The 26,113-nt window shown below is 44.3% G+C and overlaps 1 protein-coding gene across 3 annotated transcripts in view; it reads left to right on the top strand.

The window, feature by feature from the left end:
* Positions 1-19,411: 19,411 nt before the first annotated feature.
* The window catches only part of DISC1 (DISC1 scaffold protein), a 191,327-nt gene continuing 184,625 nt past the window's right edge, over positions 19,412-26,113 (top strand). For all 3 annotated transcript variants that reach the window (XR_004417359.1, XM_033054805.1, XM_033054804.2), the window contains exon 1: positions 19,412-19,468. Coding sequence is in view for 2 of the 3 variants with exons in the window: in XM_033054805.1 (XP_032910696.1) it covers positions 19,420-19,468 (49 nt within the window). In the remaining variant the exon portion in view is untranslated. The remainder of the gene's footprint in view (positions 19,469-26,113) is intronic.

Raw genomic sequence — 26,113 nt, forward strand, 5'->3', positions numbered from 1 at the left:
GCTATTTGAAAAGTGACAGACATTTATCAGCAAAACAAGCTGCTAAACAAGCAATGGCAATTTTCCCATTTCTTATCCCATTACTCTATGGAGCTATTGATACGCTTGGTCTGCAGCCAGGGCAGGACTACGTCATAGCAGATGTTTCACAAGGGCAGCTCTGCGTGCTGAAAATCATCTGCCTTTCTGGAATCTCCTTTCTCAGAAATGATTTCTCTTTACGGGTTCACTTTTTTTTCCTGACTGTTAATTTTGAGTGAGGAAAAAGGCACCCGCATTTAGCTTTCCAGGACTGCCAGAGAAGTTATGCAAGAGAAACTTCCTGTTGACAAGACACATATGTCTGTCTACTTAAACTGCTGCTTACTTGGTTGTTCAGTGAGTTTACTGAAAATTGAAAGAAACAAAAAGAAAACAAACCTGACCTTTTATAGTATTAAGCATATTAGGTGCTTTATAGAATCCAGACCAGATTCTGGCACTGCCCTCAAAGAGTTTAAGAGTAGGCAAAAGGTCAGCCAAGACAAACAACAGGAAGATGGTAGAAAGGGGAGGGGATAAAGTGACAGGAGATTTACCTGAAGACAGTGTGTAGTAGTAGGTTGGTTTACCACTTCCCATTTTGGAAAAGAAACTTGTCAAAACTTATGGAAGTCTGCATTGTGACAGTAAAGGGTTAGTTGGGAAGGGTGAAGGCAGTGGAGAGGCAAAATGGAAGGAAGTGAGGTAGAGACAAAGGGGGGAAGAGTGGCATGGAGTGGGACAGCATGGAGGAAGAGCAGGCTGAGCCATGGGACAGCGGGTGCACATGCAAGGAGGGTGGGACTGGGGAGGACGTGGGACAGGAAGACAGCCCTGCAAGAAACTGGAAACAACACTTTGAAACCAAGTGACTCAGCTATAAGGGAGACTTGGAGTTGACCAAAGGAACTGAATTTAAAATTACCACAAAGTCCCCAATGCATTGATCTAGCCTTGGCCATAAATAAAGGGAACTTGATTTCCTGAGCAGCTGAGAACCTGCAGGTCCTGGACTGAGCAGGGTTTGCAGGCTTACAGATGTGCTATCACTAATCAACAAGCTCTCAGTTCCCATATGACCCAACTTCCCATTCACATTCTCTTCACTCCCACACTGGTAGCCACAAACCTTGATGTCTGAATTGCCATCTGCAGCTGTTAGAGACATGGTTAGATACAGTTTTTAACATAAAGGAATGCTTACGGTGACCACAGTTTCCCCTCGGGTGGTGTTTACGTGTCCATTTCGCTGGCGTTGCTGCTCCAAACCCCTGTCTGTTTCTTCCCTTTCTTTACTTATCCTTTCTCAGGCTGTACTGTTCTTTTGAGCCATTGCCCATGTCCATCCCATGGTTCAGTCCTCTCCGTGTCTAGCTGGAATCCTGGGGTAAAATGTATCCTTGCAGGAAGAGGAATCGATTTCTTAGGTAGGGTTGTCTGCTTGCACCTCCAAATTTGGGAGTAGTGCTCTGACTCTGAGGGGAGAGGTCTGGTATTCCTGCATTCGGATAAGGCCTGGTGCGTATGTCCTATGGCAGCCATGGTGCCATGTGTCAGGATGGGTGGGTGGGTGGGCAGATCTCATGTTGCTTTTGCAGGTGAGCAAACCTTGGTTATTCTGGGGTTTGCAATCATCACGAGCCAAGGAAAATTGCCTACAAACATGAAGTTTCTTCTCCAGTTCTGAGGAAGGTTGCCTTTGAGGAGTATGATTTCCCACAAATTCTACCTCTTTTTACTTCACCCATCATCTCTTTGAAAGGCCCATGTGCAGCATGTAGCAGAAGAGACCTGCTGATGACTTCTTCTGGAGCAAGCTGGTGCCTCCCTGAATGCTGGCCAAAAGTGATGTGATGGTTCCTTTCTCTGCTCCTCCCACAGGCCGGGCAGGCTGGCTCTGGTGTCCCTTCAGGCACATGGGGGGGGGCTCTGAGCCTCCACTATTGGATTTTGCAGATCAGTGACATGTGGGTTCATCCTCTCTTTTTTTTCCCCCTAGTGTTGTTGTTTTCATGTCATGCAGATGTTCATTCCTCCTAAAGAAAGACTCTGTTGTGTGTGCTCTACTCCTCCACTGCCACAATAGGTCAGATGACTTCTTGAGCCCATCATAAACTGTTGCTTGGCTACAGGTGCAATGCAGATTTTGGGGTACATCTAGCTTTGGGCACTTCTCCTATAGCCCTGAGCTTTCCTGCAGGATTGCAAGTCCCTTTTAATCCAGAAGGGTTCTACAAGTTCCATTAAACTCTTCCTTAAGGTCCTCTCCTCAGCTGACCTGAGCAAGAGCAGCTGAAAATACTGGTCTGGAAATTGCCTGGGTTTTTGTTAAAATGAGCCTTTTGGTGCTCAGGGACAGATCCCAGGGTGGTGAAGGATGTGCTTGAATAGTCAGTTCTGGGAGTTTGGATGTCATGGGAGCATTAAATCCCAGGAGTCTCCTTTTAGGAGGGAGTGGGGGCTGTTTCCTTGCAGCAAGGGCACTTGGTTGGTGTGTTTTACTTTGCACCTTGTACCTGGAAGTAAAGGTGACAGGCAGCAGATGCCAGGGCTGTGAGAGGAGATGGGTAAGATGGAGCTGTGTCAGGTCATACAGTAAATCTGCCAGGAGCCTGCAATAAGATATGACTATTTAACCTCCAGCCCTGCTCCCACCAATGCAAGCCTGAGCTCCTTCTGCTCCTGAGAGCCAGCCAAGGCCAGAAGCTGCAGCACAAAAATGCCACAGTCACTCGCATGTGCATGGCTGTGACCTGCCACATGCCTGCATTTACATGTGCCCAGTGAGCAGGGGATGATGCTGGAAACACAGATGCAGAACTTCCTGCTCGCCTTCATAGAGTCCTGATGGCTGTTATTTTATATTTATTAATTATTTTGTTTATGGTTTGTATATCTTTGCTGGAGGGCACGAAGAGGAGAGCAGGGTGTCGGCAGGACATGTGCTCGTACCTGTTCCCTTTGCCTCCTTCCCAAGCCTTTTTTCCTGCTTTTTCAGCATAGCCTCTGCCTGTAATGGCTCCTGGTTGATGGGCTGTTGGAGAAATGTTGCTATCCAGGAATGAAAAAAACAACTTTAACATGGACTGTGCTTGTTTGAACTGATCAGGGAAAGCAGAGCAGCTATAAACCTTCAATTTATTTGAGATACGTGCTGTAACTTCCCTCGGCCTGCCTTCTTACTAGAAGGATAATACTAGAAGGATTTGTCAGTTCCTGGAGAACGTATAATTTTTCTGCCACCTAGTGTCCAGCCTTTGGAGTGCTCGAGCTTTTGGATGTAAGTTACAAGTTATTTATTGTTTTCTCTTGAAGTGCTTACAAACATAATTAGTGATGTAGTGTAAATTTCATTTTTAGACTGAGGTAAGCCTCTGATAGTAATAATTTTTACTCTCTGCATACTCTGCTATTTGGAAATCTGGGAAATACCAGAGAATAGAATATTTTTATTTTATATTTCATCATATGTCAGATAAATAAAAAGCGTGAGAAACTTTGAACAGGTGTGTTCTTGCAGATTTGTGAATTATACAGATGTTCTTATTTGAACTAGTACTTTGAAGGAGTACCAGTGCTATAAGGATTTATAGACCAGACTCCTATTCTTTAATTTATGTTCTAATCATGCTACCTCTACAAGAAAATGCAAGCATTTTGCAATCCTGGTATAAAATCAAATTCTTCTGCATGTGTGAATGTGCCTGTGTGCTTCCCTGTCCTGACTGTTGTTGTCACAGAAACCCCTCAGGTAGAAACAGGAGAGGCTCCAAACCCACTGTGTGTCTGCAGGATAAAAGAAGTGGCTGTGCTGTGCTCCCTGAATAGAAGGGGGCTGGGGTCAGTGGTTAAGCCCTGGGACATTGCCCAGTTAGTGCTAAAGGTGACTTGGTCCCTTGTGTTGTCCTGGGCCTTTGTGTCTCCTTTGCCCTGTGCTGCTTAGGGGGTGTCCAAGGCCAGGAGAGACCTGGCGTGCACCACAGCAGAGGGATGATAAAGCATCAGGCTTTTAGAGGGGATAACACAGCCAATAGCCCTCACTTGGATTGCCCCAGTGGAAAGGCATTGATAAAAATCACTTATAAAATTGCATCAATAGACTTAGAAATGGTGACACTCTCACCCTGGAGATTCTTCTTTTTAAGATCATTTGAGTCATTTTAGGTCCTTCTCCTACAGGGTACCTTTCACAGGATACCCACTCTGAGACTAAAAGCCAGAGAACAGTGTAGATCTCCTGTTCTTCCACCCATAGTTCCTGCCTGTCCTGTACCCAGCTCCAGGGCAGAGGGCTGGCACACTGGAAAAGATCAGGTGCGGCTGGTGTGTCTGGACACATGGCTGTAGACATTTGTTGCTACCCAGGCATTCTGCAGTACAAAATTAGTCCTGTTTTATGTTATACTGTCACAGTTGTATCTGAGCATCTTTGGCTTTTGTTAGCTTAGCTGGGGGCCAGATACCTCATTAATGTAAACTGCTTTCTGGATTACAGCCATAGGAGGAAGGAGATGCTGGTTTGTTTTAGAGCAGTTCCTTTGCCTCTGGAAGATCACAGGTTTCAGAGGGATTTCCGTCTTTTTCTGACACAGCTTAACAAAGACAGATTTCGTTTGTGAACTCTGAATGCTCAGGACCCAACATGCACATGCGTAAAGGTCGGAGACAGTTTGAGTCCTCTCAGTCTTTATAATAATTTCCAGTGAAATTCCAGCTGGTGTCTTCAGTAAAAAGAGTTTGAAATCCCGTGTTTCAGCAGGGAAGTTGGTGGTATCCCTAAGCTGCCAAAACTCAGCAGCTACATCCTGCAGCTTCCCCTCAGGTCAGAGCTCAAATCCTGAGCCTTGAGGGAGCTCAAAGAGCTCCCTGAGCTCATCAGGAGCTCTCAGAGCTGAGCTCAGTGCTCCCTCTGGGCAGCAGGAAATCTCAGAGATAGGCAGCAGGAAAACTCAGATGGGCAGCTATGAAGGTGTCTCTGAAACTTGGCAGCCCTTCCCTAACTTGCCTGTGGCCCTGCTTTTCTAATTCTGCTCTCCTTTGCTTTTGGGAATCACATTTTACTGTAGGGTATTACCATGGACGTTTACTGATGCAACATCTGAAAATGGGATAACTGATACCTGAGTACATATTTGGATTTTTGTCTCATTTCCTGTGCACTTCCCTCCTGCCCTGTGCACACATATGGTGCATACACACACATGAAGACATGGAAAAGAAAGTGAGCTATGAGGTGACTCAGTTTGCTCACGGTGAGATAACCACTGTAGTAAAGACAACAGGTGACTAAAAAATGTGCAGAAGAGCAATGTGGACCTGCAGAGTGACAGGATGGGGAAACAGACTTAGTGCAGGTAGATGTGGACCAATAGACAGGGAAAAATAATCCCCATGTACACCCTTCAAAATATTGGGTTTTTTTTTCCCAAGAAAATATCAATGCAATGATTGTCAAAAAGAAAAAAACCACAAAAAAACCCAAACAAAAAACCCCCAAACAGTGTATTCTTAGGAATTTTGAGGACTGGGAATAAAAGCAATGCTGTATAAATGTAACTGTATGAATTCCTGGGTCATCTGCTTTTGACTCTGATCCTTTATCTCAGCAAGTATATAGCAGAACTGGAAAAAGTCCAGAGAAAGGCAGAAAAGATGACTAAAGTAGGCAATAATTTCTCTATCAAAGGAAATCTGCAAGTCCAGTGGGCTGGATAGGGAGGTTTTAATAGAGGCCTACAGAGTTATGTGTGCCATAAAGATGGATATGGAGCAACCACTCACAAAAGAAGAATTAGACACCATCAGCTGGAGCTGGCCATAGCCTGACTCAGAGCAAGCACCAGGAGCTGTGCCTTGCGCAGTGGATGGAGAGCTGCGGAACCCCTCACTTGTGGATTGCTGTGCGGGCCAAAAGCTGAAGGCTCAAAGTGGGGCTGGGCAAGAGCCCTGCAGGCTACTCACTCAACAAATCCCACTGAGGTGAGGAGCCCCCTGAGACCTCTTTGGGTCCAGGCTCCTTTCAGGTGAGTGTTTGGCTGGACAGTGGCCCTGCTGAGAGTTTTGCCCTCTCCCTCGGCATGGGTGAACTCTGAACAGCCCCTGCAGGGGCTGAGCTCTGCAGCCAAACCCTGCACAGCCCGGAGGAACAGCCTGTGCCCTGGCCAGCTGCTACTGGTGCTGCTGGTGTTCTCCTCCTTGTCTCCCAGCAGAAGGGTGCAGGAGGTCTCTGGAGAGGAGATCTGTCTCCTGCCCGGGCAGCTGCAAACACTGGGAAGGAGGATTGTGTCTGTAACTGGTCTCATGTTTTTCAGCACTGGAGAGTGGAGTTTGGGCAAGGTTTCCTGGGCCATTGAAGCTGAATGATTTCTACAGGAGCAAGCCATGTCTTCAACCTTTGCCCTGAAGCTCCCCCAGGAAACTGGTTGGGTTTGTCATGCAGGGTTCAGGGCTGGAAAAGGACAGGGTAAGGGCAGACACAGCTCCTGAGCACAGCAGGGCATGGCTCAGAGGAGCAGTGGGGGCCCAGACTGTGCATGGGACAGGAGAGACCCCTTGGGCACCTCAGCTTGAAGCTGCTGCTGGATGTGCTTCAGGCACAGCTCTATGGTGCAAAAAGAACCATGGCAGCATCTCCCTGGCTTGACCTGAGCTCCTGCCTTGCCTCAAAACTTGCACTGCTTGAGCTAATGCAGGTTTTGATGACGATGTCCCTAAATTGTTTGTCTGTGTTTGCAACAGGCTTGTATTGATTTAGGCTAATTTGGTTACCCAAAAAAAGGGTTGTGCTGATTGCTCTAAATGGATTAAATAGTGATTTTAGCTAAACTGATGGCAGGCTTGTGTGTAGACAGGGCCTGGAGCTTTGTAAGCTAATGACTTGGCAGTAATGCAATGGGTTTTTCAGACAGCTGAGACCAAGCCCTTGTTTTCAATACAAGACCATAAGTGTTACTATTCTAGTAAACGGTCCCCAAACGTGACAGTTTTCCACTAACTTGGGCTCCTTCTGAATTCTGGCTGATCACTTTTCTAACTCTTTCCTGTTAGTAATTTGGCAAGTACCTTTATTCCAAATGGACTTTGCATTATATCCAAGTGCAAAATATGGAAAATTTCCAATTTTTGGGACCTTTCTCCACAAGAGAGCCCTTAGCAGAGGACAGGTCCAGAAGCAGCCACTGTTTAATTTCTTCATTCAGAAAAATACAAAGATGAGATCGTAATGAAATCATAGAGGGGTTTGCAAGTGACCTTAGTTCTTGGGCACTACATGTTTTGTACCCATATAATCTCAATGGGAAGAAATCACTGGATCTGCATAAAGTCTTTTGTGCCTGCCTCTGAACCCCCCAGCTGAACTTCTGCCAGGTGAATCTGCCTTCACAGTTCTTTTCTCCAACAAACTGCAAATGCCATTTTGATTCATCTGCTTCCTCTGTTGATTTTTTCTATGATTTTTTCTATCTTCAGGTTGGGACTGAATTTAGAAAAGAACATGACTCCAGACAAATGAGTCAGTGAACCTCGGTTAGCTCTGGCTTAGCTTGGAAAGCAACAGTCCAATAGATAGGATGTGATCCTTTCCTGTCTTAGGCAGGTATGTGGAAGCAGAAAGTTGATGTCAAGAATGAGAGAAAACTTTGTGTCTCAAAGGACAGAGAAAGCAGTAGAAAGGAAAAGCTCAGAGTTACCAACTGGACACCAGCTGGAGACCACAAATCTGAATTATACTGAGAAATGGGTACATTGAAACCTAGCATACACTAAGTCATTTTTGGCAGATGTTTCTATACCACCAGTGCCTTTTGGATCCTGGACTATTTTCTGCATTCCTGGATTCCAAAAAATGGATCCCAGTAACTTGGAGCACAATAGAAGTGAAGCTGTGGGAGAGCACATGACACAAATTGGGCAAATCAGGGGCAGGAGCATTTTTGGGGGAGCTGAGTTACCCAGAAGGGGTAACAGAATTCTTTTCCAAGACATAGGCCAAAGAGCTCAAGGGACTCAGCCCTATAAAATTGAGTGGGCTGTATGTGTCTTGACCGCAGCATCTTGCTGGGGGTGGTGGTCAGGAAGGGGCAGGGAAGGGCCAAAGCACAGCCACGAGGCAGCCCAAGCCCTAAACTTGCAGTGTGCTTGTAACCCTGTGGTAATAAGCACTGTGGAAGCCATCTTCATCCTCAGTGACCACCTCACCAGAGCAATCTGCAGTGGATGAATGTCCTCTGTGTGTGGCTCTACAGCCCCACTGAGCAAGGCTCAGGGGATGATCATTGAGACATCTTATCCAAGTCTAGAGGCTTGGGGGTAGAGGTATTTGTCAAATGAAAATTACAGATCATCTTCCTGCCTTGAACACCTGAAACGTAGGTGAACAAATCTTACTCAGACTGATCAAAACATTTGCACAGAACTGATGGGGCAGCTAGACTGGGAACAAGGCCATTTATCCCCTCCCCCATTTGCCATCTGGTGGTGTCTGGGAGCTCCAGAAGACAGCTCCAAAGCTGTTCCACAGCAGAAAAAGCTGCCCATGAGGGATGGATGCCCAGCCCTGGAACACAGCCCTCCCTGGGCTATAAGTTGTAAAATAAACTCTCAGATCAGAAGGGCTGGCTTTGCTACAAAAGACTACAAAGCTCCCAATGAGTAAAAGAATATCCTACAAAATCCTTCTTCAGACTTCCCTGAGCCTCTTCCATGAAACAATTAGTGGATGCTCTTGTTTTGAACTCTGTGACTCACTCCTGTAATTCAGTAGTGGCCTGTGATCGCTCAGTCACTTAATGCGTTGCGGGGAAACAGGCAATTGTGAGAATTTCCTCTGTGCCTCCCTCGGCCTCTCGCTGCAGCTCCAGGCACATTGTACCCAGCTCTCTTCCCAGATGTGCAGGCTGCCCCTCAGGAATGCTTCCTCATGGCACCAAGTGGTGATCAGGAAGGCTTCTCAAAGAGAAAATACATCTCACTGTGTTTTCCAGTACTTAATCCAGCTGCAAGGGTGGTCCTCTTATCAGTGGTCTAAATAGTCAGGTTTGGCTTGGCTCTACCAGAGTTTTATTTGTAATTTGGTGTCTTCACAGCAGGCACACGTGTGCACAATTGTAAAAACTCCATTAAAGATAATGGACTCTTTCAAAGCAAATACACTGGCTAATGTTTTCCACATTCTTTTCTATTAACCATACTTAACTTTGCCATTCAGCAGTATATTTACTGTTATGAACCATAAGTGACTTTTAATCACTGGATTTTTATAACATGCAAGTACATTGTAAGTATGAAAGATATTTAACAATTAAACCAAAAGTGTTTCCTGAGATTTCCAGAATCCACTGAATATATTTGAAGGCTTCTCTGTGCTTATGTTACCTTGGTTGTGCTGACATAATTTGGGCAGCAGAGCAAGGAAAAAGCACTGAATAATTTGCCAACTATTTCACGTCTAAAAGAGAATTGAAAACAGAAAGCTGAAAAATTCTTCCTGCTGGTACCACATGTCAGAAGCCCTGCCCTGTGTCTGCTGAACAGTGCTGTATGTTTGTCATGAGGAAAAGACAATTCCATTCTCTGGCTGCTGGCTACCAAGTGCTAAATTTCTGTTACCAGGAATGGCAGAAGGGGCCATCACAGAGCAAGCTGCAGTGTCCTTTGTACAGGGCTCCCTCCAGGCCATGGGGGTGGCTGAGCCAGTGACCCTCATGGCCCTGGGCAGCTGCTGCTCCTCTGCCAAGGCATAGGGATGAGCGTCTCCATGGGATGCTCAGGCTTGTCTCTCATTTGCCTTTGACTTTCCTCTGCTTGACCTCTCCGGCACTTTTAGCTCTGTAGTCTCTTTGTTATTTCCCTTTTTCGGCAGCTGCTTTCTGTCTTAACAGCTCACGTTCATTCCTACCTATATCTTCCCCTTTTTCTCTTTTGCCTTCCCTATATCTCTTACTTTTCTCTCTTGCTTTCTGCCAAACCAAATGCATCACTCTCTCCTTTTCAGGTTACTTTTCCCAAGGACTGAATCACAGCAGTTCTGTTTGTGTGGCCATTTGTATAGCCCAGAGTCATCTCTCACGATTTGGGGTGCTAAGCTGAGGAAGGTGACCTTCCTTGACTCCCTCTGCAGCCAGCTGGAAGAGATGGGAGCCTCCTGAAGGTGACCTGCCACAAGACCTTGTGAAGACTGATGTCCTCCCATGAGCTACCAGTAAGACAGACGAATATCCTAACTTACAGGCTTTGAATTGGGGACCCAAATTTATTTAGTATAAATCCTGCTTTTGCAGAGTTTTGACACATGTCCGATGGATGAGAAGCACAAATCAGGGGATCTTCCCTCTAACCAATATTGCCCTCCCAGGTACTGGGCTCCTGCCCAGAGCCTGGCAGTCAGGAGACGTGGCATCTGCAGCACAGCAGCTGATAGAGCCTTTCCACAACCTTCCCCCACCCCAGAGTCCCATCTCTGCTGTAGACAAAGCATTTCGTCCAACTCAAAAAGCCAAGCAAACACTTTTGCTCCTGTTCCTTTATTTGCTCTAAAATAAGTATTGTGTAAGGAGTAAGGAAATAAAAGTGAAAGGAGAAACAAAACTTTCATTCTCACACAGCCATTTAAAAGCAGACATCTTCACAGTTTCCATGACTTTCATTTCACTGAGAGAATGTTTCCCAGGGGCTAACTTCAACATTTTGAAAGGAGCCACATTTAGCCTTTTCCACAACAAATCACACAGGAACCATGAACTGCAAATGCAGCCTTATCACTGTCCAGACATTTGTTCCCACAGAGATTTTTCCAATTTTCTGTGACCAGACCAAGAAAATATGGGTGACATTATAACAACCCTCCCAGAGCATGCTCGGTTGTATTCTGAGGTTGGTCACAAGCTGTTACATGGTAAGGGTTGGTTTTCTCTGTAGAAGTCTGGTCCTATGATCTATCTGTGAGATTTATCACTGGCTTCCCTTGGAAGCCAGTTTCACCTCCAATGCCATTGCAACTTGCTGATCCAAGAGTGAAGAAAAATTGTCTAAGTGGTTTTCTCTGCCCTGCCTTCCCTTATAAACACCTGTGGCACAGGAGGGATGACAGCTTCCTTCATGAATGTCCATTCTCCCAGGGCAGGCTCAGCAGGACACTCTTTCCCACACTTTACTCTTCTCTGCAGATCACTGGTGCAGGCAAAACTGGGTCCACATCCACCTCTTCTTAGGCCCAGATAGATGTTTGGAGCATTCTTTGTGAATTTTATTACCGACATAATAAAATGAGGTAATGGACAATTCCTTGGCCTTGTGTCTGACCAAGGTGGCTACTCCAGCTTGCTCTCTTGCCCCAAGTGCCACTGTGTGTGCAGATGACCTGGTGCCATTGATAATCAAATTTTCATTAGTCTGCTAAGCAAAGTTCTGGCATTGAGCCACAGGCAAGTTGTAAAGCTGGCTGAATAATTGGAATAATAATTCACTCATATTGAATGTGGTCCACTTAAAGGTGGTGCTTATTTCCTGAATGGAAATTAATATCTTCTAAGGATTTGGTTTAGATTACTTCACTACATGGTTTACTTCAGCCTTATAATTTTGCCACTGATATGTAAAGAGGGTTCATGAATAGAGCAGCAGAGCCTTGGCTGTGCTCAGAGATAGTGCTGTGCACTAATGTAAATTATAAATGTAGAGCTAGAAAATGTAACAAGCCCAGCTGGCAAACTTCCCTGTATTATCTCACAATAATTGTTTCCAGCCAGCAGAGGTTTTTTGTATAGCAGAAGACAGGTTATTTATATTATATATTTAGCCTAAAACTGTAATAACATCCTCTGGCAAAAGTATTATCTGATGGTGTCTGAAATGGAATCAGCTTTCCTCTTTTCAGGCATTAATAATTAAAAAATTTGTGTCACCTCATGGCATTTCCTGAATTTGAGAATAAAATGAGTACTATTTTTTAATTCATATAGTTTACGTCTTAAAAAGTAAATCTATTTTTGACAATCAGAATTTCCTAGAATTGTTACATGTGGTTTGTATCACCAGCCAGAGGAATATTTCCTTTTACAATTCTGATCAGGCAGAGACAACAGTACCACCAGCAGGACTGGCTCCTGGCTTAGCAGTCAGGAAAATACCTGTGAACAGGCAAGGCATGTGAAGGTCACGGAAGAGAGTATGTTTTTTCCTGTTTCCTCAGAAATGCCTGGATGCCTGCTACATTGCCCATCTGCACATTCTCAGGCAAACCCTACAGAAGGGAGGATGTGGGCTTTCAATCCCCACATGGCAATTCTGCCTTAGTACCCTTGGATTTCTGGCATGCGAGGGAACATGTTTTACATATTAGAACTTTCAACACTGTGAATTTCTGTTCAATGCATTATTTAAGTGATTCTTCACTTACGAGGTATGTTGGTATGAAAATAGGAGAAAATGGCCCTCCCCTCCACGGGGCCCACTCAATCCACACATGAGAACGGATTTATACAATGGCCATTCTAAGATGACTCGTTAAAGAAGTAAGGTTTATTTATATGGATGCTACAGCCCAATAATGACAACTTCAAATCCAAATACACGTGTGCTGTGTAAAAACTCCCCCTAAAATAATGACAGCTCATTAGAAATTAATTCCAGATGTAAAAAAAAAATTAATGCAGGAATGTTTGTTTACTTAGTGGCTGTAGTATAGTGGTTTAACCCCAGTTTGTGACAAGCAGTAGGTACTGAACTGTGTGAGAAATAAATTTGAGGAAATTTGGGATTTGGGGTGATTAGTTCAGTAAAAAGAACAGTTGATGAGAAAAATATGTCTGTTCTGCTTTTTAAATCACCAGTGTTCCTGCTTTTCTTTCTCACAGTTTTGTTCTTAGTTGATCTACTGATATATAATTATGGCTGGTTCACACTATTACGAGTAAAGGCCGTTTTTAAAGCCTGCAGAACAACAGTATGAATCTTCATGCTGTTTGCTAGTGATCAGGTATCTCTAGGGAAACTTAGTTCTTTTCTTCAACTAATTAAAATTTATGGAAAGTCATTCAGTCAAAATAAACATTGGAAGGCTTAACTCTTTTGAATTGTATTCTACTGGATTAGGACTTCAGACATTTAGAGTTATCCATAATATGTGATTATTAATCCCATAAATATTTTGAATTGAGTGATAATGAGCTATCAGCTTTACTCTTGTTTTGAAGCCTAACCTGACACCAGTTGAGTCACTCTCTTTGGAACAGGATCAGAAAATGATGCCAGTAAAGCCGAACAGCTGCACTGTTACAGTTGTCGATGAATAATGAAACCAGTGATTCTGGAAAGTGAAATGTATTCACCTGTAACAACAATCACAATAAAGTCTCATCTCTTTATTTCAGATTTACATGAACTTGTTTTAAAATGCTGTTTAATTTTTTTTTTTTTTAAAAACCCTGGCTTAGCTGAAGTTTCTAGGAGTTCTCTGGTTTAATAACTGAGCCTGGGATTTTTACCTTTCACATTAGGCACCCTGATTTATTTTATTTCTCTATCTATTAGGAAGATTACCTTTATGCTAATCATATCACAAAATGTATTCCAGAGGTGTTGTAAGTATGCACAGAATTAACTAAAGCACAAATTTAGAACATCTCATTTTGGATAGGGTATGATGGTATATCTAACCAAGCCATGCAAAAAACTTTTTGCTTCAGCTCTGTGGACGACCTAAAAATATGTATATTTAAAAGTCCTCTGCATATTAATCCAAAATATCCTGGCTTTTACTGGTCTTTGATGGCAAACAATCGTTTGGTGATGAACTTAATCGTTGAAAGTCAAATGAATTCTTCTGGTTTTGGACAATTGGGTGCTCTGCCTCACTGAGCTCTTCCAGCTCATGCTGCTGCTCCACACTGGCCACTCCTTCCCACAACTCCCACCTCACTGCAGCTGTCCCAGTCCATGCTGCAGCCATCCTTCAAAAGGTGCCATGCAAATCATTCTTAAGGGGAAGGAGAGAGGATGAGAAGAATAGCTGGAAAAAATCCATATTAGAACATGAGCATAATGTTTTTACTCTTGTGATCTACCACAGATGCCCCAGTGCCATGTGTGAACCTAGCTTAAAAAGATCAAGATGTCTTGATCCTAAAGAGATAAAAATAAACAAGTCTAACATGTCTGGGATTTCCTCATTTTTATATCAGGCAAAACCTTTTTTTTTTTAATTTGACATGAATTTGCAAGTAAAGCTGGATTCCCTTCAGGGGCATGTTTTGATGAATACGTTATTTACTACTGAAACAGAAAAGGTCTCTGGAAAAGCAGTGATGGGGCAGAGAGGGAAAAACAAAGATGAATACAAGAAGAAGAAAGGCAGAGTTGGCAGCTGAGCTGTGAGATGAACCAGAAGTCGCAAGGGACAAAGCTACAGGAAATCTGCTCTTTATGGCAGCAGGTGCAGGGGGGAGCTCCCACACACTGATGTCAATTGGAAGCGAAGGTACCACACAAAGCAGCAGCTATGTGCAGATAATGAGAAGCTGAGAGGCCAAGACAAGCAGTGGAAAACGGGTCCATTTGGAGCTTGCACGAGGGCTCAGGAAGTTGTTTGAGAAGGAAAGAGGCAGCAGCACAGTACAGAGAGGGTTTGTTAAAATTTGGTGTGATTTCTGATGCAACATGTAATGCTGTACCTTCACAGTTGCTTTTCAGTAGAGAAAAGTTTTTAGTGGGGAAAGAAAAAAAGTTCCTAGTTCATTGTAGAGCCAATGAAACTCTCCTGTACAAAGCAGGCAGTAGCCTGGGGAAAGGGAAGGCAGGGACAGCTGGAGAGGTAGTGGAGGGAGCAGGCAGGACAATTTCTTTTGGCAGCTGTGCCTGTATGTGCTATTATAATGAAAAATGGAAATTAAGAAATAGCAACATTCTCCAGCTCCTTCCTGACTAATCTAAACCAGAAGACAGCACTATAGTATCTACTGTTAGGTATGCTCTTCTGTGTCATTTCTTACACCATCCACCTCAATCTAAACACTTAACTACTGCCCAAAAGTGCATTAGGGCAAACTGGAGTGGGGTAGATTTCTCTGCATCTCTGGATGTCTCACTATGTCATTTGAATCAGGGTTATGGTTATAATTAGGTTAGGACACAATTAAAACAGCATTAAAACCCAAGGACACTAGTCTCCCCCACTAGCATTTGCTTCAGAAGGGTGTCTGTGCCTTTTTCTACAGTTATGCCTAAAATCTTCAGTAAAAACTATCTACCATTCCCCTGCAACTCCTTTCCAATGGTCTGGCAATGGAACGTTCATGGTTGTCAAAAAGCAGTTCCTTTCTGGATAAAGGAACAGAATGTCATGTTCTGTGTACACACTCACACATATTCCTGATTATCATCTGAGGTAATGAATTACAGTCTGCTGAGTATTCTATGGTGGGACTTTTTTGTTAAATGTATACACTGATGTGAAGTACACACGAGGTAAGGCAAGCTCACCTGAAGCTGAAGTGGTGAGGTTTGGGACAAACTTTAACTCGCTTAGTGCATTCAGAACAAATGCAAAGAACTCACTAGCAGGGTTTTTTCCCCAAGTACATCTCATGCCCTGCTTCTTTTAAATATCTGTTTCGAGACTATGTACCTTTTGGTAGCTTTGTATTGACTAGTGTCTCTTGAACCTCTCCTGTTCACCATATAAGCAGCTGAACCAAGTCTGCTGCTGATGCTGAGTTATTTGAGGTAGCATGAACAAGAGCTGGCTGCAAAGAACTGCAGAAGGATCTTGTGAGATAGAATAACTGAGCAATCAAACTACAGATGAAATTCATCATGTGAATTGAATCAACACCTACCAGGAAGAAAATCCTAGCCTCTCATAAAAGATGAAAAGCTCTGAAATGATCACAGCACTGAGAAGAAAACCGTGGCACTAGTTACATATCAGAAAACATCAGTTAAGTGTGTGGCTGCACTCAATCAAAGGTTACAGATCATTTGCAAAGGAACACAGAACAGAACAGGAAATGTGAAGGTGCCACTGCAGGAATCCATAGCAAACCTGAACACTTACTTAGTCCCCTCATCCCAGAAAGCAGAAACAAGAAAATTAGAGAGGGGCTGCTGACTCAGGAAGTCCCACTGAGCTGAGGAACCCCTGAGCACACATTGGTCAGAGGCTAGGTGGGACAGTCCAAAGGGGAAGTGTTGTGGGTGCTGCCTTGTTCCTGCTCTGGCTGAGACAGCTGCCTTGGCTTTGAGCTGGAGGCAAGGCTGTGCTAGATGGGCCCTTTGTCTGTACCGATAGAACTGCCCTTTTACAACCAATTTATTTCTGAATGATGGGAACCAGCACTGACATCACTTGAATCAGATGCACTGCAGCAAGGCTGAAGGAAGGAGAAGGATGCCTGGCTATTTTTGGCATGTGAGGCACAGCTGCTTGCTGTCTTCTTTCACAGGTCAGGAAGGGCACAGGCTGGAACAGGAGGTCAAAACTCTCTTAGCATGTCCTGTATTTCTTAGTGAATGGACTGAAACCAGAGAAAATCAGAAAGATGACAGTTGTTAGATAAACCCAGGCTTTTTTTAGCAACTTTTCTGAATGTTGTGAAAACTTCCTTATGCACAGGATAGTGTACTCACAATTACATTTCCTGCATCTGAGAAGGAAGGACCATTCTCGAAGACTAGGGTGATGGAGGCCACCTGGAAAACATTGATTTCATGTATGTGATTAATATAGTGGATATGATGATCTATGAGTAAAGCAGGTACCACTTTAGCAAAGTGAATAAAAGCTGTAGTCAGTGGGCACTCATAAGCTTATATAAAGCTTGTAATTATGAATAATAATAGAAATAAAACTGTCAGTAGAGAAATACTAGGGATAGCAAAAGATGATGTATGTGTTAACTAGGGAGGAGAAGATACACTGGAAAAGGTGGAGGACTAAAATTACCTAAAACACAATACAGGAGAGGGGATTTTAGCAGAAATTCATGTTGTTCCAATGATATGTAAGTTTGAGAGAACAGAATCAGGAAAGGTACAGTGATCTTAGGAAAAGGACTTGAAATTATTTACTGTATATTAAAGGTTAACTCTGGTAGGCAGCTAATCCCCATGCAGCCACTTGCTGACTCACCTCCTGCCTCAATAGGATGGGAGAAAGAATCTCTCCAAGATAAAGGTGACTTTTACCTTTCCAAGGTAAAAGTGAGAAAACTCATGGGGTGAGGCATAGACAGCTCAGCAGGTAAAGCAAAAGCCACACGTACAAGCAAAGCAAAGCAAAACAAGGAACTTGTTCACTACTTCCCATGGACAAGCAGGCATTTTGTCATCCGCAGGAAAGCAGGGCTCCATCATGCATAACAGTGAATTTGGAGGAAAAATACCATAAATTTGAACATCCTCTCTTCCTCTTCCTTCCCCCAGCCGTTACTCCTAGGTGTGATGTCACATGGACATACGGTTTGGAATATTCCTTGGGTTGTTTAGGTCAGGCTGTCCCAGCTGTGTGCTTTCCCAGCTTCCTATATACCCCAGCCTGCTCACTGGCAGGGTAGTTCAAGAAGAAGTGTAAGCACTGCCCAGCTAAAACATCTCTGACTGTGGTCACAAACCCAAAACAGAGTCCTAAATAAGCTACTATGAAGGAAATTGCCTCTATACCAACAAACCCCCATACATATATATAAATGATAGCATCTTTCATCAAAATGAAAAAGCTCTGTGACATAAAGACATGTGGAGTCATACAAAAGCAATAAAAATACAGACACAGAATTCACAGTACCACAGAATATTCTGAGTTGGAAGGGACCCACAGGGATCATCAAGTGCAACTCCTGGCTCTGCACAGGACGGTGCTGAGAATCATACCCTGTGCCTGACAGTGTTGTCTAAGTGTTTCTTGAACTCTGTCGGACTGGTGCTGTGACCACTGCCCTGGGGAGCCTGTTCCAGTGCCCAAACACCCTCTGCGTGAATAATCTTTTCCCAATACTCAGCCTAAACTTCCCCTGACTCAGCTTCAGGCCATTCCTTTGGGTCCTGTCAGTGGTCAGCACAGAGCAGAGATCAGTGCCTGCTCCTCCTCTCACCTTTACAAGGAAGCTGTAACTGCAATGAGATCTCCCTTCTGTCTCCTCCAGGCTGAACTTCCCAGTGCCCTCAGCAGCTTCTCACATGGCTGCTCCTCACGGCCCTTCACCATCTTCATTGCCCTCCTTTGGACACTCTCTTAAGAGCTTTATTCCTTTATTCTCCATGGCACTGCTCTCCAGTGTCTCATTCCCTGGTCTGTCCGTACACTCAGGGTTGCCCCATCCCAGGTGCAGAGTCCAGCACTTTTCCTGGTTGAACTTCATATGGATGGTGATTGCTCAGCTCTCTGATTTGTTGAGGTCTCTCTGCAGGGCCTTCAAGGGAGTCAATAGTTCCTCCCAATTTTGTATAATCTGCTAACTTTCTTAGTATCTCTTTAAGTCCTCCTCCCAAGATGATTATGGCTACTTGAAGTCAACGAATACCGTAATAACTGTACACATCTTGCTAGATTCAGTGAGTATTTGACATGCAAAGCAGTGCCAGAGTAGGGCTCACAAACAGTCACATGATGGCTCTGAGACCAAGTAATGCCCAGTATAGCTAAATCTGAAAATAAATTGCTTTCCAAGGGTATGTTGGGTATATATATTTGTTGTTATGCTGGAACATACAAGAGTACAAGAGAGACATGGAGCTCCTGGAGTGGGTCCAGTTGAGGGACACAGAGATTAGATGGAGGGACTGGAGCAACTCTCCTATGAGGAAAGGCTGAGAGACCTGTTCAGCCTCAAGAGAGACAACTGAGAGGGGACATTATCCTGTTTTTAAGTGTCTGAAGGGAGGGTGTCAAGAGAATCGAGCCAGGCTCTTCTCTGTGGTGCCGAGCAGCAGGACACGAGGCAAGGAGCAGGAACCGATACTGAGGAAATTCCACCTGAACATGAGGAAGAACTTCTTTGCAGGCACGGGAACAGATTGTGCGAAGACATTGTGGAGTCTCCCTCACTGGAGATACTCCAGAACCATCTGGACACAATCCTGTGCCAGGTGCTCTGGGATGACCCTGCTTGAGCAGGGAGCTTGGACCGCTGCGGTCCCTTCCAATCTGACCGGTTCTGTGATTCCCTGATTCCTCTCTAACTTCCTGCTGCAGACCTGCGGGCACAGAGCCCGCACAGCCTGACACCACCGCTCGGGCCGGAGGGCGCGGGTTCCCCGGGGCCGCACCGCACCGCACCACCCTCCGGGGCCGGTCCCGCCCGCCGCCCGCTCCTTCCCCGGGGCGGTGGAGCTGCCTGGGGCCCGCCCCCGGCGGGGAGTGGCCGGGCCAGGGCCGCTTTCCGCCCGCTGCGGGCCGGGGTCGGGATGTGGCGGCCGCAGCCGCGGGCGGGCGGTGCCGGCAGGCGGCGCGCAGGTGAGCGGGCCGGGCACGGCGGGCGCTGAGGGAGGGCAGGCGGGAGGCGGGGGGGTCCGGCCGGAGAGCTCCGCAGGAGCCCCTGGGCGAGCGGGCGGCCTGGGGCACCCGGACGGGGCTGGGGCTGGGGCTGGGGCTGGGGCTGGGGCCGGCAGCGCTGCTCCCCGCTGGAGGGGCCCGGCGGCTCGGGTGGCTGCTGCCCTCGGGCTGGGAGCGGCGGCAGCTCTCGGCAGGCGCGTTGTCTGTGGGGAGAATGTAGTGGGTTTTATTTTTTTTTTTTGGGGTTTTTTTTTTTTTTTCTTTGGTGAAAAAAACCCCTGGATCTTTTCATTTCACAGTCTGAAAGTTTTAGGGTTTTTTTAGTGTTTTTAAAATTTATTTATTTTTAGTTTTTTAAGCCCCTGGTGATGCTGGCATTTATTTCGCAGTTAATGCGGTCTAAGAAAGGGTATTGCAACTTTGTAGCAATGTAGCTATAGTTTTTTTAACTCAAATAACTAAGATACTTTGATTCCACTTCAGCCCGTGTGAGCGCATTGTAGTGCTACAAAGATAGCAATGTGTTTTTTGTATGGTTTATTTGTTTATTTCTCTTTAATAACCAACTGCAAAGAGGGAAGTAATGGTGCTCTTAGAAAACTCACCCACATTATGTCTCCAGTCTTGGCTTAAGGAAGAAAAAGAAAAGTGCCTTTTCAGCAGACACTCTGTGTATATTTGCTTTTACAAATATATGAATTTTACAAGACCATGACCTCTAATGTGGATGAACTGCTTTCCTTTTCTCTCAGAGCAGCAGCAGTCAGCTGGTCTGAACTAGGGCTGCCCTCCTTATCCACGGGGGTGCTGGCAAAAGGCTGGAGCCACGGGGAAATTCTGGAGAAAACCACTTCACCTTTCCCAGGACAGCTGGGACTAGGTATATCTGCTGTTGTTTGGGATATGTGGTTCTCCCAGCTCCATGAGTCCACCAAGACTTTCTGCAAACACTTCAGTCGTCCTTGCCAACAGTTTAATAGAAAACAGCTCATTCCTGTTTTGGTAATCCACATTAAACTTTGTGGACAAGGGCTTGAGTAACTTCTTGCTATGCTTTTGCATAGCAATTTAAGAGTTCTGCAGAGGAGTGCTTTTATAAGAAAGGCTTCCGCAAAATATGCTGCAGAAGGTATAACAGCAAGTGCTGCTGCTAATTAGAAGTAATGATGGTTTTCAAAGAAATGGTTGAAGTCCTCTGGAATGCATTATCTCTTGTTTTGTCCTTTCCTATTGGTTCATTTACTTGCTGATTCGCTATTGGCCTTACAGTCACTCCTGAAAAAGGGAGAAGTTCTACTTATTAAAACGTTTCTTGGTGTTTAAATACTAAAGTCCCTTTAATGACGTTGTGTGGGTATTCCCCCATCTCATTGCTGAAGCTGAAATTGTTGTGGTTCGTTCTGGGAAGGCATTAACAGTGGTTTTCCAGATGAAGCTACAGTACATTTTTTACCATTCATAGTGCTTCTAGGCCCTTATGAAATGGCATAGTAGGAGCGTTTAAATACTTGATTTAAAAGAAAAAAAAGGCTGCATTTAGAGATTTGTGGTCACTTAAAATATTGGAATCGTGGCAAGCTGAGGGAATGTACAAGAAGCACCAAATGCTTATGTGCAGTGTTTTATATGCTTGAGATCATATTCAAGATGTCTTTTTTTTTTTTTTGTCCCAGTGCTTGATAACTATCAAGTTATCAGTTTTCTTTATAGCTCTCTTTGAGACTGGGCACTGAAAGTGGCACGTTCTCATATGCACCACCAATGATGACAGTGCAGCAGCACTCCAAAGCACAGTCAGAGGCAAGTGTTGTATTGCCCCTGGCTTCCTCCCTCTTTAAGTTTAGATTAATCATCCTTTGTTCTTTTCAGTAAAGTGAAGTCACAACTTTGGGCCTATGCTGCTTCTGGCGCAATTGTAGCGGGTCCGTGTAAGAAAAGAGGATTTATTAGCACCAGGATAAATTAATTGTGATGAACAAGAGGACAGCAAGCACTGCAAACAATGTTTTGTACCAACAAAATTGAAAACCCTAAAGGTTAATTCTGACTTTGTTCGCAAATTAGGCACACTTGGTTAGGCTTTTTTTGCTCACCATAGCTTGGGCCTTTGACAGCTACTGAACCAGCTGACCTTTCAAGTGCGATTTACTCGAGTGTGTGACGCCTCTCGAGTGCTCCTCAGGCGTTATGATTTTTTTTTTTTTCCTTTTCCCATTTTAGCCTTATGTTTCTTTGAGCAAACCCCTCTTTCTAATTGATTGGAGACAGGCTGTGACCTTTTCTGGTTTTGGCCATATTGCATATTAATGGTTCCTGTGGAAAAGGGTTTCCTTGCCTCCTTTGGAGTATCGGCCTCCAAGGTGAACAGGAAGGGACCTGCACAGTTGCCATGGTGATTTCCAAGTTCATCCTTAACATCTTGTGTCTTTTTCCAGAAAGCAGCCCTTTCATGCCAAGTCACTTAGATTAGGATTGAGCCCAGGGTATGTTGTAATACTATTCAATATTCTTGAAGTAAAACTGCTGCAAAACCCTTATGTATTCAGAATGAATGCGCCCTTTGTAAACCAGCAGTCACACAGGGAAAAACTTGGCCCTCTGGCACTGAACAAAGGCTACTGTGCCTATTTTAAGCATGGTAGTATCCTTATTTGAAGGTGTTTCCTTAATTCTGTGTAGTGTTAACTATTTTACACACCATGTAGTTTTCTTTTTTCTTCTTTAGCATATACGTGTGGACTCCATTAAGAGCTCACCTGAAAAAAGCTTTCAGAGAGAAATCAGGCAATCTTTATCAAGGCTGCAAACTACTGATGCTGTGGAGACTAAGATCCACTATGGACATACTTTGTTTGCTAAACATGAGTTTTCTGTATGGAAATTGAATGAGCTATTGACATGGAGTTACTTCTCTGTTTATTGATGCTGAGAATGTGAAGTGGCTTAATGAGTAATCTGAAGTCTGCAGGCAGAGGGCTGAGATCACGTGCTTGCCTCAAGTAGGGTTTCTTTGTTTGGTGTGATTCCTTTGGGACTTGCAGAATTTGGATTCTGCCTCCCCTCTGTATGTACTGTAAAATGCTGCTTGCTGTGTTTCAGACCCTCCTTCATCTCACAGCCAAGCTTCCTTCCAGAGCACCTCTTATTATCTCTGTGTGATATATTTCTAATTGGGACCCAGCTGTCTAATGAGTATGATCAATGGCGCTTTCTGATTTTTCTCACCCCCTCCTCCCTTCCTCTCTTGCTGCTTTACAAATAGGTGTCTTAGTCATGTCACCCTGGTGTCAGGGTAAATTGTCTTGTTACTCTGCTCTTTTTGCCCTCTGTCACTCTGTTTATTCATAACACTGACAAGTGTAAAAAACCCCAACTAAATTAGATTTTACCTTGAATAGTCAATATTTACTACACAAACAGCTGTGTACTCAGAATAAGAGATGGAAAAAGGAAAATATGTTTACTTAGTACTGCTTAGCTAGCTCCTTTAAAGTTGTATGCACTACCTCTGCTTATGGATTGAATGAAGGAGCAGCCAAGTCAGAACTACAACTGAACAGAAATTTGTTAGACACACTGTATGTATGCTTAGATTATAAAATCTCCTTGGGAAAGAGCTGTGTGGGAAAAGTGGCTCCTTAAAATTAAGAACAGACTGGATGTGGCATGTGTGACCTTTCCCTGTTCTCTGCAGTGGCTGAAGAGTTGGTTGTTTGGAGGGGTTTAATGTGCTCTTGTTGAAAGTTTTCCTTTGCTGGACCGAGAGGTCAGAGGGGCATGAAGCCATTACAGAGGAAAATTTCGTAGTAGGGAGACTTTGGGGCAACCTGTGGAGTGAAAAGTCAAGAGGTTGATAGTGAGTATTGTAAGACTAAGTAAAATGAGAGGGTTAGTATCTGTGGGAGGCAGGAACTGGGAGTTGATATCATTAGATTTTCTGAATTGTTTTGGAAGTCTCCAGATCTGTGTAAGGTGAGGCATGTGGCATTGGTGTAGCTTTTCAAGACTTTGTGTAATGGTGAATAATAACACTAATGGAAAATTAGAATCAGGTAATAGTGGTATTTTGAATGTGTCCGTAGACAAAGAAGTTTGTCAATGGCTTCACAGCTTTATTGATTAATGGGGTGAGCACTACAGTCCCTAGCACAGCACATCTGAGTTTAAATTGCCAATCTGATGATGCTGATTTCAGACTGGTCTGAAAAATACACTGTAAGCAATTAGGGAAACCATTTTTAACATCTTTTTGTTTTGTTTTTGGGAAGCCAGAAATTCTCCAGAGAGCATGGGAAGGGGAAGAACAGCTTTTTTTCATGACAGTAAACTGCTTTCTTGCTGTTTTAGTGGGATACTTTAAGTATTTTGTTTCTGTTATGGTGGTAAGCATTCTTCCCACTGACATACCAGCTTAGTTTTATGGGTTAACATTACTGCAGATATGCAGCCACTTGGAATGGTGCTGGGGTAAGATTGCTTGCAAGGCCAAGTACTTATAACCACAGGCTGTTCTTTTATGTTATGGCTATCTAATTCTTGTGTTTGGTTGTTCCCCTTCCTCCACCCATAAATGTTCTACTTCAGGGAAACACCACGAGATTCACGGGAAGGAGCATCCCTTAGCCTATTCAGGGTGGTAAATTGAGGTAGCCTCAGATTCATGAAATATCTGACTTTTTGTTGCAAGAGCTAGGCTGATCATATAAATTTAATTTCCCCCTGTTGTTAGAGAGCATGGCTTTGGGGACAAGAGCTTTCCATTCTCTGTTAGGATTTTGGGCAAGGATGGTTACTGAGACAGGAATGAGTTTGAATTTCATTGTGCAGGTCTAAGCTTCAGGTGCTTCCTGTTGCTAATGGCCCGTGGAGATCCCAGTGATGGAGGGAAATAGGCAGCACAGCTGTTTTCTGGGGCTTGGCTTTTCCCATTTAACGAGGAGTGCATTAACCCGTCAGTATTTGCACTAATAGCTCAGGCTGAGCTGTGGCTGTGCTGCTTTCCCAGCCCTGCTCCTGAAGAACAGTAGGCACACCAGTCTCAGGAGGGGGTGATGCACAGCTGCTGAGTTTGGTGATACTTTACGTTGCTGTAGCAAGATTTCCTCACTGTTAACATCTTTTTGGTTGCCGTATCTGTATTGGGAGTGATGTGGATAGGATGCTGATATCTGTGCTTCAGCAGTGATGTTGGATCTCAGGGGCATAAGGTGCTCTTGGACCTTGGATGGTCCCAGGCTGTGCTGCCACTGCAGTGTTTTGGCAGGACACCATGCTGAAACTTTACTCCTGTCCTGCCAGAATCCTTATTTAAGAGAGCAGGAGATTTTAATTTACTCAGAGCAGTGAAAATCTCGAGGAGACCCTCACTGAAATTGTGGGAGAAGGATCTGATTACTGTTGTCTGGGGCAGAACTAGAGCAGCTCTGCGTGGTTTTGCTCCCAAAGTAGTTAATAATCAACAGGTATTTTGTTTCCCTTTCCCCTGGGGAGCCTAAACACTCCCCAAGTCATGGTGAGAGAGGCTGCTGTAGTGTTCCCACGCTTGTGGTCTTCTGGGGACTTGTACAGACTTGGCTGTGAGAGAGGAGCTGTTCCAGTTAATGGTTTCCTCTGAGCAATCTGTCAGAACTGAATATCTGTTTCCTATAAGAGTGGATATTGGGGGAAAATATGGTTTTGCCAGGGGGTCTCAAGTTGCTGTAAGGTAAGAAAAGATCAGCTTATACTTTTTTTTTTTTTTTTTTGGTATGCAGTGAGCACTAGCAGTAGGGTATGTGTTCTTTTAGCTGATTGAGAATTTTCCTACTATGGTGCCAGCATTTGCCAATGACAGAATTTTCCATGGGATCGTCTGTTCCAGGGTCAAGTTAGGATCCATTTCATGTTATGCTTTCTGCCCACCTTAAGTATAGTTATGATGTAGATTTTCAGGACTAGATTTGTTATCGGCTTTTCCTGTGGGAGGTAGGGCTGGCAGGTAAAAGCCAGCGTTGCTATTTTGGGAAGAATAATCTGTAAGATTTTTGATTGCCCTTTGTGAAATCTACTGGCTTACCCTGTTGTACTTCAAGGCCTTGTGTTTTTTAGACTGCGGTTAGTAAGGTTTTCCATCTTTGGTTTAGGTAGGCAGTGTATATTGATGTCATTCACTTTCTGAATTAATTTCACATTTTTAGCTAATTTATCTTTACTACGAGTAGTGAGTGTGGTGTATAGCAACTGTTTTGCTGTGTTTCTGGTGAGTTTGGTGTGGCATTGAATTTCTTGGTGAGAGTCCAGACTTTTCTCCTGGATTTGGATGCACATGCACTTCTTGTGTTACTGCTTTGTGTGCTGCCACACCCTAGTGAAATTCTGTGTGCTTTGCCTAGGCATAGAGTTGGAAGCCTAGGCATTAAGTGTGACCCTGGCAAGTTTATATTGCCTGTGGTTTTAATGCTGAGAGACCAGTATGAATCTTCAGTGCAAGCTCTGAGAAGTACATGGGCTTGCTGTCTTTCCTGCAGGTCTTCTAGGAGTAATTGTTCTAGATGTTGGTTGTCTAAAACCGATCTCTAATGGCTTGGAAATCATGATATAAAATATGAGAGGAGGTTTTAAAAGGAG

The sequence above is a fragment of the Catharus ustulatus genome, chromosome 3, assembly GCF_009819885.2.
Source record: "Catharus ustulatus isolate bCatUst1 chromosome 3, bCatUst1.pri.v2, whole genome shotgun sequence".
Taxonomy (NCBI): domain Eukaryota; kingdom Metazoa; phylum Chordata; class Aves; order Passeriformes; family Turdidae; genus Catharus; species Catharus ustulatus.